A 14,216-nucleotide genomic window follows, 5' to 3' on the forward strand; every position below is an offset into this window, starting at 1 on the left:
AAAAGTGTAGAAATATTATTTAACAAAAGACTACACATTCTAGATATAAATAAAGATGAGGAAGGTAGATTTTTGCTGGTGAAGGCTAAGATCTCACTCTATGTATATCTTAATTAACCTATATGGACCAACTTAAAATGATTCAAGTTTTTTTTTAAATGATTTTTTTTCTAAATTAATTACTAACCCACTAGAATAAATCATCATACCAGGAGATTTTAATGAGGCATTGGACTCTTTTTTTAGACAAGTTAGGCTGGCCCCACTATACACAGTCACATCTAGGAACATTATAAAAGATTATATGGAAGAATTGGAGTTAAAAAATGTATAGCAGTTGCAGAACCCTACCCTGAAGGATTTTACTTTTTTTCCCCCTCCCCACCTTCACATTGACAAATAGATTTCTTTCTGATTTCTATTAATCTGGTAGACTCCATGCTTAAAAATGCAAACAAGTTTATCATGATCTCTAATCATGCCCAATGATATTACAGTTTTCCCCTCCTGATATTAATTGGACTTGTAAAAGATGGAGACGGAACTCTTTTATGAAAAATAAATACTTTCAGAACTATGTCACAGAAGAAATTTGGTTTTTTCTTCTAAACAAATGACATACCAGAAAGATCCTGATCCACCCTATGGGGTACATTAACAGCTTTTATTAGGAGCAGGATCATTTCCTACTCAGCGGGTAGGAAGAAGGCTAGCTAGGCTCAGCTCCTGGAATTGATCAAACAACTCAAAGCTATGGATTTAGAATGTGCAAACTACCCTTCTCAAAAAAATCTTTAAAAAATAATTTATCTTTGGGATGAATTAAATAGGCTGACTTCAGCACATGCTGAATTTTCTCTTCTTAGATTCAAACCACCATACTGGGAGTCGGGGGACAGAGTGGGGGAAATTCTCACATACAGATTAAAAGTGAGAGATCAAAGGTCCCAAATAGTATTACTCAAATCAGAACAAGGGCAGGTTCTTACTAATCATTTTTCAATTTTTGAAATTCTATCTAGCTCTTTAGAATAATGATTTACCACTTGACCCTAAAGAACTGAATAATGTTGTTAAAACTCAATCTCCCACAAATCTCAGAAGAGCAGCAGACCAGGGTGGCCTCTCCTTTGCAGTCAAAGGAAATAAGTTCACGAAGGAAATGAGTCCAGGCAAGACCCACAGCCGTGATAGCCTATCGATAGAATTCTATCAAAGTTTCAAAGAAATTCTGACCCCTTAGCTGTTAGACATTTACAAAGATGCCTTAAAGAAAGATATGTTACCTCCTGGTCTGAGAGAAGTCAAGTCCTAATTAGTATACTATTAAAATTGGGTAAGGATGTGCAAAAATGTAACAGCTATAGACCCATCTCCTTAATCAATACAGTTATAAAAATACTTTCCAAAAATATTGCTAAGAGGCTTGAAAATGTAATGAGTGATATACTTCACCCCAGTCAAGTGGGATTTATTTTACAAAGGCCTGGTTCAGTTAACACATGTCAGTTGATTAGAGTTATGGCATTCCATCAACCTTCTAGAAATTCCCGTACAATCATTTCATTCAGTGCAGAGAAAGCCTTTGACAAGAGTTAATTCATGATGTCTGCTTCTTACGCTGGATAAATTTGGGTTGAGGAAATCCTTTATTTTACAGATAAAGCTGTTATATTCCAAACCCAACACTCATACCCTCACAAATAGCAAAATATCTTCTCCCCACCCTGTTTTGATCTGTTTTGGGGAACTAGAGAGGGATGCCCTCTCTCCTCCCTCCTGTTCAGTCTAGCATTAGAACCATTTGCAGCACTAAGTAGGGAACTTCAAGGGATCAAATCAAGGACTCAGGAGACAAAAATCCTTAAATATGCAGATAACGTCATCCTATTTATTAAAAATCTGGGTCAGTCTATCCTACAGACAATAGGTAACTTTGGTAAATTCTCTGGCTAAAAGATAAATTAGGATAAATTGGAAGCAATTAAGATCTCACTGGATTTAGTAGGAAGTGTCTTTTTCTACAGGGACATTTAGATGGCAACAGACAAACCTCAGATATTTTGGCATCCTGTTCCGTAAGGAAATTCAAAAGCCTAGCCATATGAATCATGCAGTTAGCAAATGATTTAAATTCATGGCAGGCACTACCTCCCTCCATTTGAGGACAAATAAGCATAATTAAAATGAATGCTCTTCCCAGGATTCTCTTTAGTCTGAATTCCCTTCATATCCATATTCCTCCTTTTTATTTGATCAAAATGGACAACCTGTTTAGGTTCTTCTTCGAGTGCTGTCCCTGTGGGTGCTCCACTCTAGGTGACGGTGTGTCCCAGCGCCGTTGATCAGAGATCTTCGGTAGCAGTGCATGGTCGGGACGCACGCGCTCAGTTGGTCTCTCCTGTCTTGTTGGAATCTTCCTGAGTGCATGCGTCCTGCACCCTCCTCGGTTCCTTCTCAACCATCCTTGGCTGAAGATGGGGCTCAGGGCAGTGCTGCTTCTCTTCCCTGGTCTCTGTAGGAAACAGTAACAAAGAACATAGAAATAATTATTAGTTACATCCCAGTTGTTTCCCTTCCTTTAGACTAGTTACATAGTTTAGTTACTTAGTTTAAAATAAAAATAAAAAAAAAACTTTTCGCCTCAGGCTTGTCTCCCGCTGAGACACTGCCATTTCTAATTCAATATGCCAGGGGCTTCAGGATTCAAGAACTGTGTTTCTTGTCAGGACTCCATGCCAAGGTCTGATGGGCACTCATGATGTGTGAAGTGCCTTGGCGAAACACATATCCCTGCAAAATGCCTTCACTATGCAAGCCTTGAGACCAGGGCTTGCCCCGACAGGGACCTGTGGCTTAAAATGTTACTAATGGAAAAATGTCTGCAGCTTCCTTGGGAGACGGGGAAAGTTAAACCCTCTCCCTCATGCTCCCCGGCCAGATCAGAGCCAATTGGGAGCATGGCTTCACCCTCTCTGTAGCAGAGGCAAGAAGCCCAACAGTCTCCGAGGAGAGACTTTAACAAGGGTGAAGGGTCTTCCATGAGATCCTTACCCTCTGTATTGACAGCGCAGAAGGCAGGCGCCTCAGGCTGGCACAGTGCCTCAGCCGCGGCTCCCACAGACCGCAGAGGCAGGAACCCAACCTCCGGTGCTGGGGACGGTTCCACGGCACCGAGCGCTTCAGCGCTAAAAATAGCCACGGTGCGGACTGCGCTCTCTGCTCCGGTGCCGACAAGAACATCGGCACCAACCCCCTCCGAGCTAAAAATAGCCGCAGTGCCAACTGCGCTCTCTGCCCCAGTGCCAGGAAGAACATTGGCACGGAGCCTGCCTCCCGCCCCAGCACCAGCAGCGGATCCCCTGCAGGGCTCCTCCACATGCCCCGGGGCACCAGTGAGGCTTTCAATTGACAATGCGCTAGAGCACAGTTCAGGCTCAGCGGAGCCCAGGGAGCAGGAGCAACAGTTTCTCACTCAAGGTGACCTCTCAGTACCACCTGAGCCTAACTCCCCGCTCCTGGACACACACGGCTCATTTTTTGAACAGCTGCTCTCCCCACCTGAACTGGCTACCTTTACTGATAGCAGACCTGATGTACAGCAGCAGGAGTTCTCCCCACCTGTCTCTCCTCCTCCACCAGAACCTTTTCCACCTCAGGTCACAGCTCACAACCACCAGTCTCAGTTTCCCTACTTCACCCCTCTGTGGACAGCACCTGGATTCTCCTACCCTATGCCTTGGCCTCAGTGGTACCCTTGGCCACATCCTCCTACCGCTCACCCTCAGACCTCTTCTACCAAACCACTACCTCCTTCTGTGCCTCGATCTCCAGCTCCATCCACTTCTAGAGTGCCTGAACCCCCTCCTCAGAACATGAGCTATGGACCATATCCTGACTCACCGACCCCTGACTCTCCCATCAGCTCCAGATGGAGCCCTCTTCCCTCCACCTCCACAGAATGTGGACGACTGTAAACAATTTCAAGAACTTTTCAAGACGGTGGCACTCAGTCAAGACATCCCCTTAGAAGAGGTTCAGGAAACACAACACAGACTCCTCAGAATCCTTCAACCCTCTGTGCCCTCAAAGAATCATGCTCCCCATCAACGAGGCACTCTTGGAGCCAGCTGACACTCTCTGGCAAACTCCAGCATCTTTATTACCAACTTGCAAAAGGCTGAACGTAAATACTATGTTCCCATTAAGGACGCTGACTTCCTATTTTCTCATCAGCAGCCGAACTCTCTTGTCATGGATGCAGTTGCACAACAGACAAAACAGCTGCAATATCGGCCCACTCTGCAAGACAAGGACCTTAAATTCCTTGACGTCTTCAGTTGCAAGGTTTACACGTCCTCCGCTCTACAATTCAGAATTGCGAATTATTCTGCCCTCCTCGCCAGCTATGACTTAGATAATTACAATAAACTTTTCGAATTTGCCTCTTACATTCCAGAGGATAGGAGAGCAGACTTCAAGTCAATCCTGGTTGAGGGCCAATTAATTTCCAGAGTGGCCCTACAAGCAGCTCTAGACACAGCAGACAGTACTACTGCAACTGCTGTGGTTATGCACAGATCTTCATGGCTCTCTGCATCTGGCATCCCTAAAGATCTCCAAACCAAAGTGGAGGACCTCCCCTTTGATAAGGATAAACTTTTCTCCCAAAAAAACGATGAACTCCTCCACACCATGAAAGATTCTAGAGCGACACTGCGCACCCTGGGCATTTACCCATCTTTTCCCAGGAGACAACAATACCAACCCTCCCAAAGACCATGCATACAACAGGATTATCGGCCACAACCCAAATCATACAACATAACTAGAAGTCGCACTAGACCCCCTAAGCACAGACAAAATCAAGCTCAAGCAATCACCTCCCACCCAGCGGGGAATAAACAACAGTTTTGAAACGTTGAAACATTTGAGGGTCTGCAGGACCTCCCCTTGCATCCACCGCCTACTTGCTCATTTGGCGACCGCCTCCAGAGTTTCCAACATGCCTGGCAGCGGATTACACAGGACCGCTGGGTTCTTGAAATAGTTCAGCCCTGTTACTCTATCTCCTTCATATCCTACCCTTCCCCGTCCCTCTTCAGGGACCCCTCTCATGAGCACTTACTTTGCCTAGAAGTGGCTCACCTTCTACAACTAGGCACAGTGGAAACTGTGCCGACACAACATCGAGGGAAAGTGTTCTACTCCCATTACTTTCAGACCCAGAAAAAGACTGGCGGATGGAGGCCTATACTGGACCTACGCTGACTGAACAAATTCGTGAGGATACAAAAATTCAAGATGGTCACACTGGGCACAATAATTCCTGCACTGGATCAAGGAGACTGGTTCACAGCCCTCGACCTAGAGGATGCTTATTTTCATATACCAATTCATCCAGCTCACAGACGCTACCTATGATTCACAATCGGTCACAACCATTTTCAATACTGAGTTCTTCCTTTCAGACTCTCCACAGCACTGAGAGTCTTTTCCAAGACTCTAGCTGTGGTCGTGGTTCACCTCCATAGACATAGAATCACGCTTTTTCCCCTACCTGGACAATTGCCTCGTCAAGGGCAACTCCAATGGCAGGACACTTCAAGTTACCCATTTTGCCATCTCCCTCTTTCACAGCCTAGGCCTCCAAATAAACATCCAGAAATCCACCCTGACACCTATGCATGGAAGCCATCCCGCTATGGAGTTGGTGCACACAACATCAAATAGAAATCATTGCCTCATACCTACCTGGCTGCCACAATACTACTGCCAACGCACTCAGCAGGCACTTTTCGACACGAATGGGAACTGCACCCCGCAATACTTCAACAGCTCTTCTCCCTCTGGGGCACCCCATCAATAGACCTCTTTGCCACAACCCAGAATCGAAAATGTCACCTGTTTTGCTCCAGAGCGGGACTTGGCACTGCATCCCTAGGAGACGCATTCCTCATCCCGTGAAACAACTCTCTTCTGTACGCCTTCCCACCAATCCCTCTGCTACACAGGGTTCTTTGGAAGATCATAGACGATAATGCATGGGTCATATTTATTGCCCCGGCTTGGCCCAGACAGTCGTGTTATTCTTACCTGCTCCGCTTGTCCTCCCGTCATCCACGGACTCTCCCACCATAAAATGATTTCTCATGGACCTACAAAATCTGTATCCTGAAATTTACCCAATGGCAGCTACATGGAATCTTAACCTCGTTCTTCACGATCTCATGAAACCTCCATTCAAGCCCTTGGCTACCTCGTCTCTTCTTCATATGTCCATGGAGGTACCTTTCTTAGTTGCAATAACATCAGCAAGGAGAGTAGGTGAAATAAGTGCCCTGATGGCCTATCCTCCCTACACAACCTTCTCCAAAGACAAAGTCTTTCAGAGACAACATCCTAAATTTCTCCCTAAGGTGGTATCCACCTTCCACCTTAACCAACCAATATACGTACCTACTTTCTAGCCTAAACCTCATGAGACTCCGCAAGAGGCAACCCTGCATACTCTCGATGTCAGGCGAGCAATGGCCTTTTATTAGACAGGACTAAGCCATTTTGTAAGTCCCAACGACTCTTTGTCTCCATTACTGAAAGATCAAAAGGTGTGACTCTCTCTAAGCAACGTCTGTCTAAGTGGATCTCTAACTGCATCAGATCCTGTTACAGTAGTCAAAATATTCAACTGCCTGAAGGCATTAGAACTCATTCCACTCGAGCTATGTCGACATCCATTGCCTTCCTACATAACATACCCATTTCTGACATCTGTAAAGTGGCTACGTGGTCCTCTGAACACGTTTGCCAAACCTATGCTATCACGCAAAATACCACAGCAGACACCATACAGTACTCTCTACAGTACTCACTGCCGCGTCTCCAAAGTCCCACCGACCATAGTGGGTACTGCTACACATTCACCTAGAGTGGAACACCCACAAGGACAGCACTTGAAGAAGAAGAGAAAGTTACTCACCTTGCAGTAACTGAAGTTCTTCGAGATGTCTCTCCCTGTGGGTGCTCCACTCCCTGCCCTCCTCCCCTCTACTTTGGAGTACTAGTATGATTTCTCCACGGTAGAGAAGGAACTGAGGAGGGTGCGGAACACATGCACTCAGGAAGATTCCAACGAGATGGGAGATACCAACTGAGTGCATGCATTCCGACCAGGCACTGCTACCAAAGATCTCCGATCAACGGCACCAGGACACACCATCACCTAGAGTGGAGCACCCACAGGGACACACATCTCGAAGAACTTCAGTTACTGCAAGGTGAGTAATTTTCTCTTCTTCTCAGGCGGTGATTGTAACAAACCCAGAATTCCCTTACAAAGATGGCAGATCCCTATCAAAACATACGGTTTTAGATTTCCCAACCTTAAATTTTACCATCAGGCAATAATTCTTAGCCAAGCAGCACAGTGGCTCATTCCCACATTCTGTAGAGCCCCTGATTGTCTCCAGCTGGAAGCAGAATTGGTTGTTCCTCATCCCTTTCCAATGCACTGCACTCTGATTACTACCAATTCCCAACAGAATGATTGTCAACTATTGTGGCTGTCAGAAATACTTGGCATGCAATGGCTACTAAATTTAAAAATCATGCCCTTCTACATACCAGGGCCTTCAGCTGGGGTAACTCGAAACTCTGTGTAGCAGGCAACCCCTCCATTTGGCCAGCTTTGATAAGGAAAGGGATTTTGACCATCAGTCAACTTGTTCAAAGTGATACTTTCCTCCTTTTACAATATTAAAAAAAGGTTCAATCTAGAGACTAAGGAAGAGTGGCAATATATTCAACTTAAACATTCTGTCTCCCATCTGTTTGGCCCAATGCCTGTGCTACCCTTGATCCAGCTGAACTGCTTTCATTTCTCCAAATATTACCCAGATTGCCAAGACATATGGCAAAACTGCATGCATACTTGGCCAGCAAATTGGAATTAAACACAGATTCCCTTAAAAAAAAAAAAAAAAAAAAAAAACAGGACGCGGAACCAGGCCAATTTTTTTTTACTAACCAATGGAAACAAATTTCAGCCAGTGCTCCGAACTATTCCTGGGAGTTCCGTTTTAAGATTAATCCAGCAAAAAATGATATGAAGGATGCATTGGAACCCTCTCCGACTATTAAGAAATAGGTGCTACTAAGTCAGGCAAATGTTAGCACTGTGATTCTGCAGGTGCTAATTTAATCCATATGGTCTGGGAATTCTCTTTGCGTGTTTTGGGCAGAGTTCATTGCTTCATTGCAGAGTTCATTTTTTCCCTATCAAATAGAATTGTGACAAGCTAACTGTAACGTTAAACCTAATCAATGTTAACTGGACTTTGTCACTAATATATATATAAAATGTAATAAAAAGTTGATAGGAAAAAAGTAAAATCCTCCTGACACTCTGGATTTTTTTCACTTTCCTCTGCAGCATGGGTCACTAGATTAAATGGTGGATTCTCTGCAACTTGAAGTCATTAAATCATGGTATCAGGAAGCTAACTCAGCCAAAGGTTATGGGTGTATGCAGGAGGTTAGATCAGATGATCATGATCATCCCTTGTGGCCTTAAAGTCTGAGTCTATGAGCTGTTTGCTCTGTATCCATCCCTGGTTAGCATCCTGATTGTGGCTCCTCGCGTTCATTTGCTTAGCAGCGTCCACAAAAAGATCTTTATTCTGGTGGCTGGCTGTATGCGCTTGCTGCACTGACGCTTCTTCCCAGATAATGATGAGATCTAGGGTTGCATCACAGCTCCAAGCAGCTGCTTGAGGCGTGTCGTAAGACTTCTGGAGTGATATTGCAGCAATGTGATAGGAGCAAATGGACAAATTATGTTTCCCCTGCCAGTTTTTAAACAGGGTAGGGAACATCTGGTCAACTTGACCTCAGAACAGTGGAGGGCATGCAGGTAAACAAAGTCAATAACAGACATCCACAAAGCAGTATGGTATAGGAGCTGGAGGACTGCCAAACTAATGTGCGGTAGCATTGTGTGCACATGAAAAATACACTGGACAAACTCAATTTGCATCAAACATAACACACTTCAAAAGAGGATTCCAGAGTTTGTAATAAATGCAGAGTTATTGCACTCTAATAAATTGCATTGTGTATCTGCAGGCATTTTCATACTGAACTAACTTGTTACTGCTGATTAAACTCCCCATATGGACAAGGCTTGTGATATATTGAGATAGGACTCACTACTGATTTGAGAAATAATATATCTTGGTCTTCTCTTACCTGGAGAAGAGCATCCCTACCAAGAATTATAACATTCAAAAACCAGTCAGAGAACACTTCAATCTCTTTGGTCACTCGATTACAGACCTAAATGTGGCAATTCTTCAACAAAAAAACTTCAAAACCAGACTCCAACGAGAGACTTCTGAATTGGAATTAATTTGTAAGCTGGATACAATTAACTTAAGCTTGAATAAAGACTGGGAGTGGATGTGTCATTACACAAAGTAAAACTATTTCCCCATGTTTATTCCCCCCTCCCCAACTGTTCCTCACACGTTCTTGTCAACTGCTGGGAATGGCCCACCTTGATTATCACTACAAAAGGTCGCCCCCTTCTCCCCCACTCTCCTGCTGGTAATAGCTCACCTTACCTGATCACTCTTGTTACAGTGTTTATGGTAACACCCATTGTTTCATGTTCTCTGTGTATATAAAAACTCCCCACTGTATTTTCCACTATATGCATCCGATGAAGTGAGCTGTAGCTCACAAAAGCTTATGTTCAGATAAATTTGTTAGTCTCTAAGGTGTCACAAGTCCTCCTTTTCTTTTTGCGGATACAGACTAACATGGCTGCTACTCTGAAACTGTCATCCCTACGAAAGGAGGACCGACTATCAAAGGTGTATTCTCTGTTGAAAGCTCTCCACACAGAAGAGATTGTAACTCATATAACCATGTTTTATTTTTTTCATTTCCCTTTTGAAATAATAAAATAGTCAAAGTAATAGTGATTACTTTGCTTGTCTTTAATTGTGGTGTCCCAAAAGGCATGGAAAGAGCCACACGTAACTAAAATAGTGGGAATCTCATCCCTGAATTGGCACTGAGGACAATTATTAAGATTTGGCTTACTATTTCTTGCTTCTGTAGACTATCCATTTTTAGTAATTTTTGTAGTAATTTTGGGGACAAAATTACTTGGTGCTCAACAACTGAAAACACTGCTTTTTACTTCACATTATCCTGTATATTGCCTTATTTATACCTGTATGTTATTATATTATGTGGTTATTTTGAGGCTTAATGTTTAAAGCACTTTGAGATCCTTGTCTCTGTATGTCTTTGGAACAGATCTTTCTAGGGTGGATATATTATGTTGCTTTAGGGTACAGATTCTACTAGTACAATCATTGTAGTTCTCAACCCAAACTGTGCTAAGGTGAAACTATTCCATTATTTTTCTTGTCCTATTATTGTCCTAGGCTTTTATCCTATCCTGTTACCTCTATTTTATGATACCAAGTGATACAGTGGCAGCAGTGAGATGGTTGAAAGAGAGAGAAAGAATGACGCCATTCCCTACAAGCCAATTAAAAAGCTTTCACAAGTTTCCAGACAGTCTTGCCCTGTCCTCCCAGCCAAGCCCAGCACAGGGCTGCTGTGCAGTGCAAGCTCCACGCAAAAGGCCAAGGTGCTCCTTTGCACTGTCAGATAAATATGCCCTGTTGTGCAGAAGAAAAAGCTGAGGAACATGCATGGGCAGAACCTGGTGAAAACCCATTGACTCCCTGAACGGTAGTCTAATATCCTGTAATGCCCAGTGGCTGAGGTGGGCTGGGGATAGTCCAGAGCAGCAGTCGTGTGCATGGGTGGTTGGGTAGCCGGCAGGTCAGTCCATATCAAAAGCAGCCTGGGACAATGGTCAGAGTTCTTCTAGGGGTAAGTAGCCAGAAGATCCAATCCTAGGGGCCAGACCAGTGGGTTGGGGAGGCAAGGTCGGACAAGGCAGCAAGGCAGGGTCAGGTGGGGCAGTCTGGGGAGCAACCAGCAGACACTCATCTGTGGCTCAGACAGCTTCCTCTTCTTGTTGGCCTTTATATAGTCCAGATACCCAGTGAATGTGCTGCCTGTCCATCCAATCAGAGGCCTGGGGTGTGGCTGCTGTGGGCCTGTAGGCCTTTAACAGTAAGGCTGTTGCTCAGGGGTACTGGTTAAGTGTATCACGGTGATGCAGCAGCTAAGGCTGCTGCCTAAGAACCTGGGGGGCTTTGGGCCCAATAGTGGGGTCTGGATGTATCCTGAGTCACTGCATCAGATTGTGATACTACTCCTCAGTAAATACTAGATTCTTGTGGATGAAATAAAAATGAACATGGAAAATTCTCTCATACCAAGAAAAAGAGAAAAGGACATTTTCATACTATTTTTTTAAAACACTACACACATCATGAACCACTTTTTAAAAAGACAATCCAGCATAACCCTCCTTTTTGTACAATAATTTACTATCCTAAGTACACTGATTTTTTTAAAATAATTTTTCATAAACAGAAGCGGAATATGCATTTTCAGATGATGATTGTTTCTTGTAAGATTAGTACTACTTTGTCTAATCTATATTTTGTATTCTATTGTGTTGTGAAATTTTGTAGAGAAAATTAAAACCAGCTAACCTTGTTTCGTTGTTGCCAAAGAAACATACTGTTTTCTCTTTCATCTTTTTAAGCTTGCAGCATGATTTGAAAAGTCAGGCTTACCAAAATGTATAGTGTGTATATTTTACTAAAACCAGTAACCTGTGTTTAAAAGAATGCTCACCCTCCCACAGCAATATCTCTTCTTCTTCAAGTGATTGTTCATGTTGATTCCAATTAGGTGTGCGCGTGCCGCATGCACGGTTGTCGGAAACTTTTTCCCTTAGCAGCTCCCGTTGGGTCGGCCAGGGAGGCCCCTGGAGTGGCACCTTCATGGCGCTCTGAAGGGTTCATGTTTAGTTCATCCACCTGGAAACAGTCAGGGCACACCCTGACTGTTGTGTAGGAGCAGTGCACACATTGTTCTATCCAAGGACAAGGACCAGACATGAACCATGGGAAGTCAATTAAAGGACAGTAACCGTGGGAAGCTTCCTTGGCCTGGGCTCAAGGCCTGAGAACTAGGATTGTAGTAGATAGAGGCTGGTAAATAAGAATATTAATCAAAGTCATATATTCCTTTGTTGTGTCTGTTTGCGGTGGAAGTATGTAATACGCAGGGGGGAGAGATATAATAAAAGGGAAGATGGAAGGCTGACAGGCAGGCAGCCCGTCAGCAGACCAGCTCGCTTGCTTGCTAAAAGCTGTGTTCCGTCTTGTCATTGAACCGCCACAACTGGCGCCCAAACGTGGGGCCCTCAGCACTCACCTCGCCCGGCAAGGCTTTCAGACGCGTCACTCATCCGCTTCGTGGAACCCGGTGAGTATTTTTTGTTGTGGTAAGTATGGGAAGCTCCCTCTCTGCTTTGCAAGTGCAACACTGCAATGAGCTACAGTATTTGCTGCGTAAGGCTCAGCATGACTGCCCCACTCGAGAACTCACTCTCCTGCTACAGGAGGTGAGTACCCAGTGCCCGTGGTACCCTGAAGCCGGAACCCTTAAGCTAGCGGACTGGGAGCGATTGGGCCAGACATTGCACGAAGAGCCTCAGGCGCCCGTGCAGGCTTTACATGCCTGGCACCTCTGCCACGATGCGATACAGCATGTTGCCTCAGACAGGCCCTCCCTCGCGAGGCTGGTGATCTTGCCACGCTCGTCGGCCCCTGCAGCCACCCCCCCTCCTACCGATGCAACACAGTGTCGCCTCGGAAGAACCCTCTCCTGCGCCAACAGAGGGGCTGCCGATTTTGCCACCCCCGTCCGCTCCTGAAGCCATCCCTCCCCCTGCTTCGCCCCCAATGCCTTCTTACCACCGCCTCCCTTGCCTTCCCCACCGGAGCCGGTGTGTGATGTGGGGCCCCATGCTCCGGGGCCCCATGCTCCGGGGCCCCCCGGGGGTCCTCCGCGTCTGCTCAAGGGCTTTTGCTGGTGCAACAAATGGTTCACGCAGCAGACTCGCTCAGATCTTACAGCAGAGGAGCTGGCTGATCTGGTCTCAGTTTGTCCGGTGACCTGGCAGGATGATGGCCAGGGCAACCAGGTTGCAAACTGGGTCAGTTTGCCTTACTCGGTGATCAGAGAGGTAAAGAAAGCAAGTCGCGAGTTCGGCCTGACTAGTACGTATGTACGTGGTCTCATTGAAGGGCTAGGTACTGGGTACACCCTGGTCCCTGAAGACTGGAAGGCGCTGTTGCCCATGATGCTGACACCTAGTCAGTATGTTATTTGGCTTAGTGAGTATCGGCAGATGGCGAACACCAGGCCCAGGTTTATAGAGAGCAAGATATCATTTATGAGCACTTGGCAGGGGAGGGACAGTTTGCTACTGTGCAGCTGCAGTCTCAACTCCCTCAGGCCGTCTTCCCCATTATTTCCACCTGCGCCCAGCATGCTTTCCGGAAGGTCCCGGATTCGGGCAGGCCTACTAAAAGCTTTGCCAGTATCCGTCAGGGTGCATCAGAGTCCTTTAGGGATTTTACCAACAGATTGCAGGAGGCTATCCTCCGACAGGTGGATAGCCCTGCAGCAGCTCAGGAGATCCTGTTAAAAATGGCGGTTGAAAATGCGAACGAGGATTGCCGCCGTGCTCTCCAGGCGGCACAAGCCTCTGGAATTTTAGAGCTGTCGGACATGCTGCGGGAGTGCCAAAACATCGGAACACAAGCCCATAAGGCTGGAGTTCTGGCTGCCGCCCTGCGAAAAACCAGAAAGGAGGGGAAGCGTTGTTACTGCTGTGGTAAGGAGGGTCACTTTCAGCGGGAGTGCCGCTCATCAACGGCACCCACCCAACCCTCAAAGAAGTGCCCCAAGTGTCAGAAGGGAAGGTCATGCCTGACTAATCTAATCGCCTTTTATGATGAGATTACTGGTTCTGTGGATGAAGGGAAAGCAGTGGATGTATTGTTTCTTGACTTTAGCAAAGCTTTTGACACGGTCTCCCACAGTATTCTTGTCAGCAAGTTAAAGAAGTATGGGCTGGATGAATGCACTATAAGGTGGGTAGAAAGCTGGCTAGATTGTCGGGCTCAACGGGTAGTGATCAATGGCTCCATGTCTAGTTGGCAGCCGGTGTCAAGTGGAGTGCCCCAGGGGTCGGTCCTGGGGCCGGT

The 14,216-nt window shown here is 45.5% G+C and overlaps 1 protein-coding gene across 1 annotated transcript in view; it reads left to right on the top strand.

Moving 5' to 3' along the window:
• FAM151B (family with sequence similarity 151 member B) overlaps nucleotides 1-11,665 on the top strand; it is an 86,292-nt gene extending 74,627 nt beyond the window's left edge. The window contains exon 7 of the mRNA XM_027821699.3: nucleotides 9,813-11,665. Coding sequence (XP_027677500.2) covers nucleotides 9,813-9,817 — 5 coding nt within the window. The 3' untranslated portion in view covers nucleotides 9,818-11,665. The remainder of the gene's footprint in view (nucleotides 1-9,812) is intronic.
• The last annotated feature ends 2,551 nt before the right edge of the window (nucleotides 11,666-14,216 follow it).

This window comes from Chelonia mydas, chromosome 5, assembly GCF_015237465.2.
Source record: "Chelonia mydas isolate rCheMyd1 chromosome 5, rCheMyd1.pri.v2, whole genome shotgun sequence".
Taxonomy (NCBI): domain Eukaryota; kingdom Metazoa; phylum Chordata; order Testudines; family Cheloniidae; genus Chelonia; species Chelonia mydas.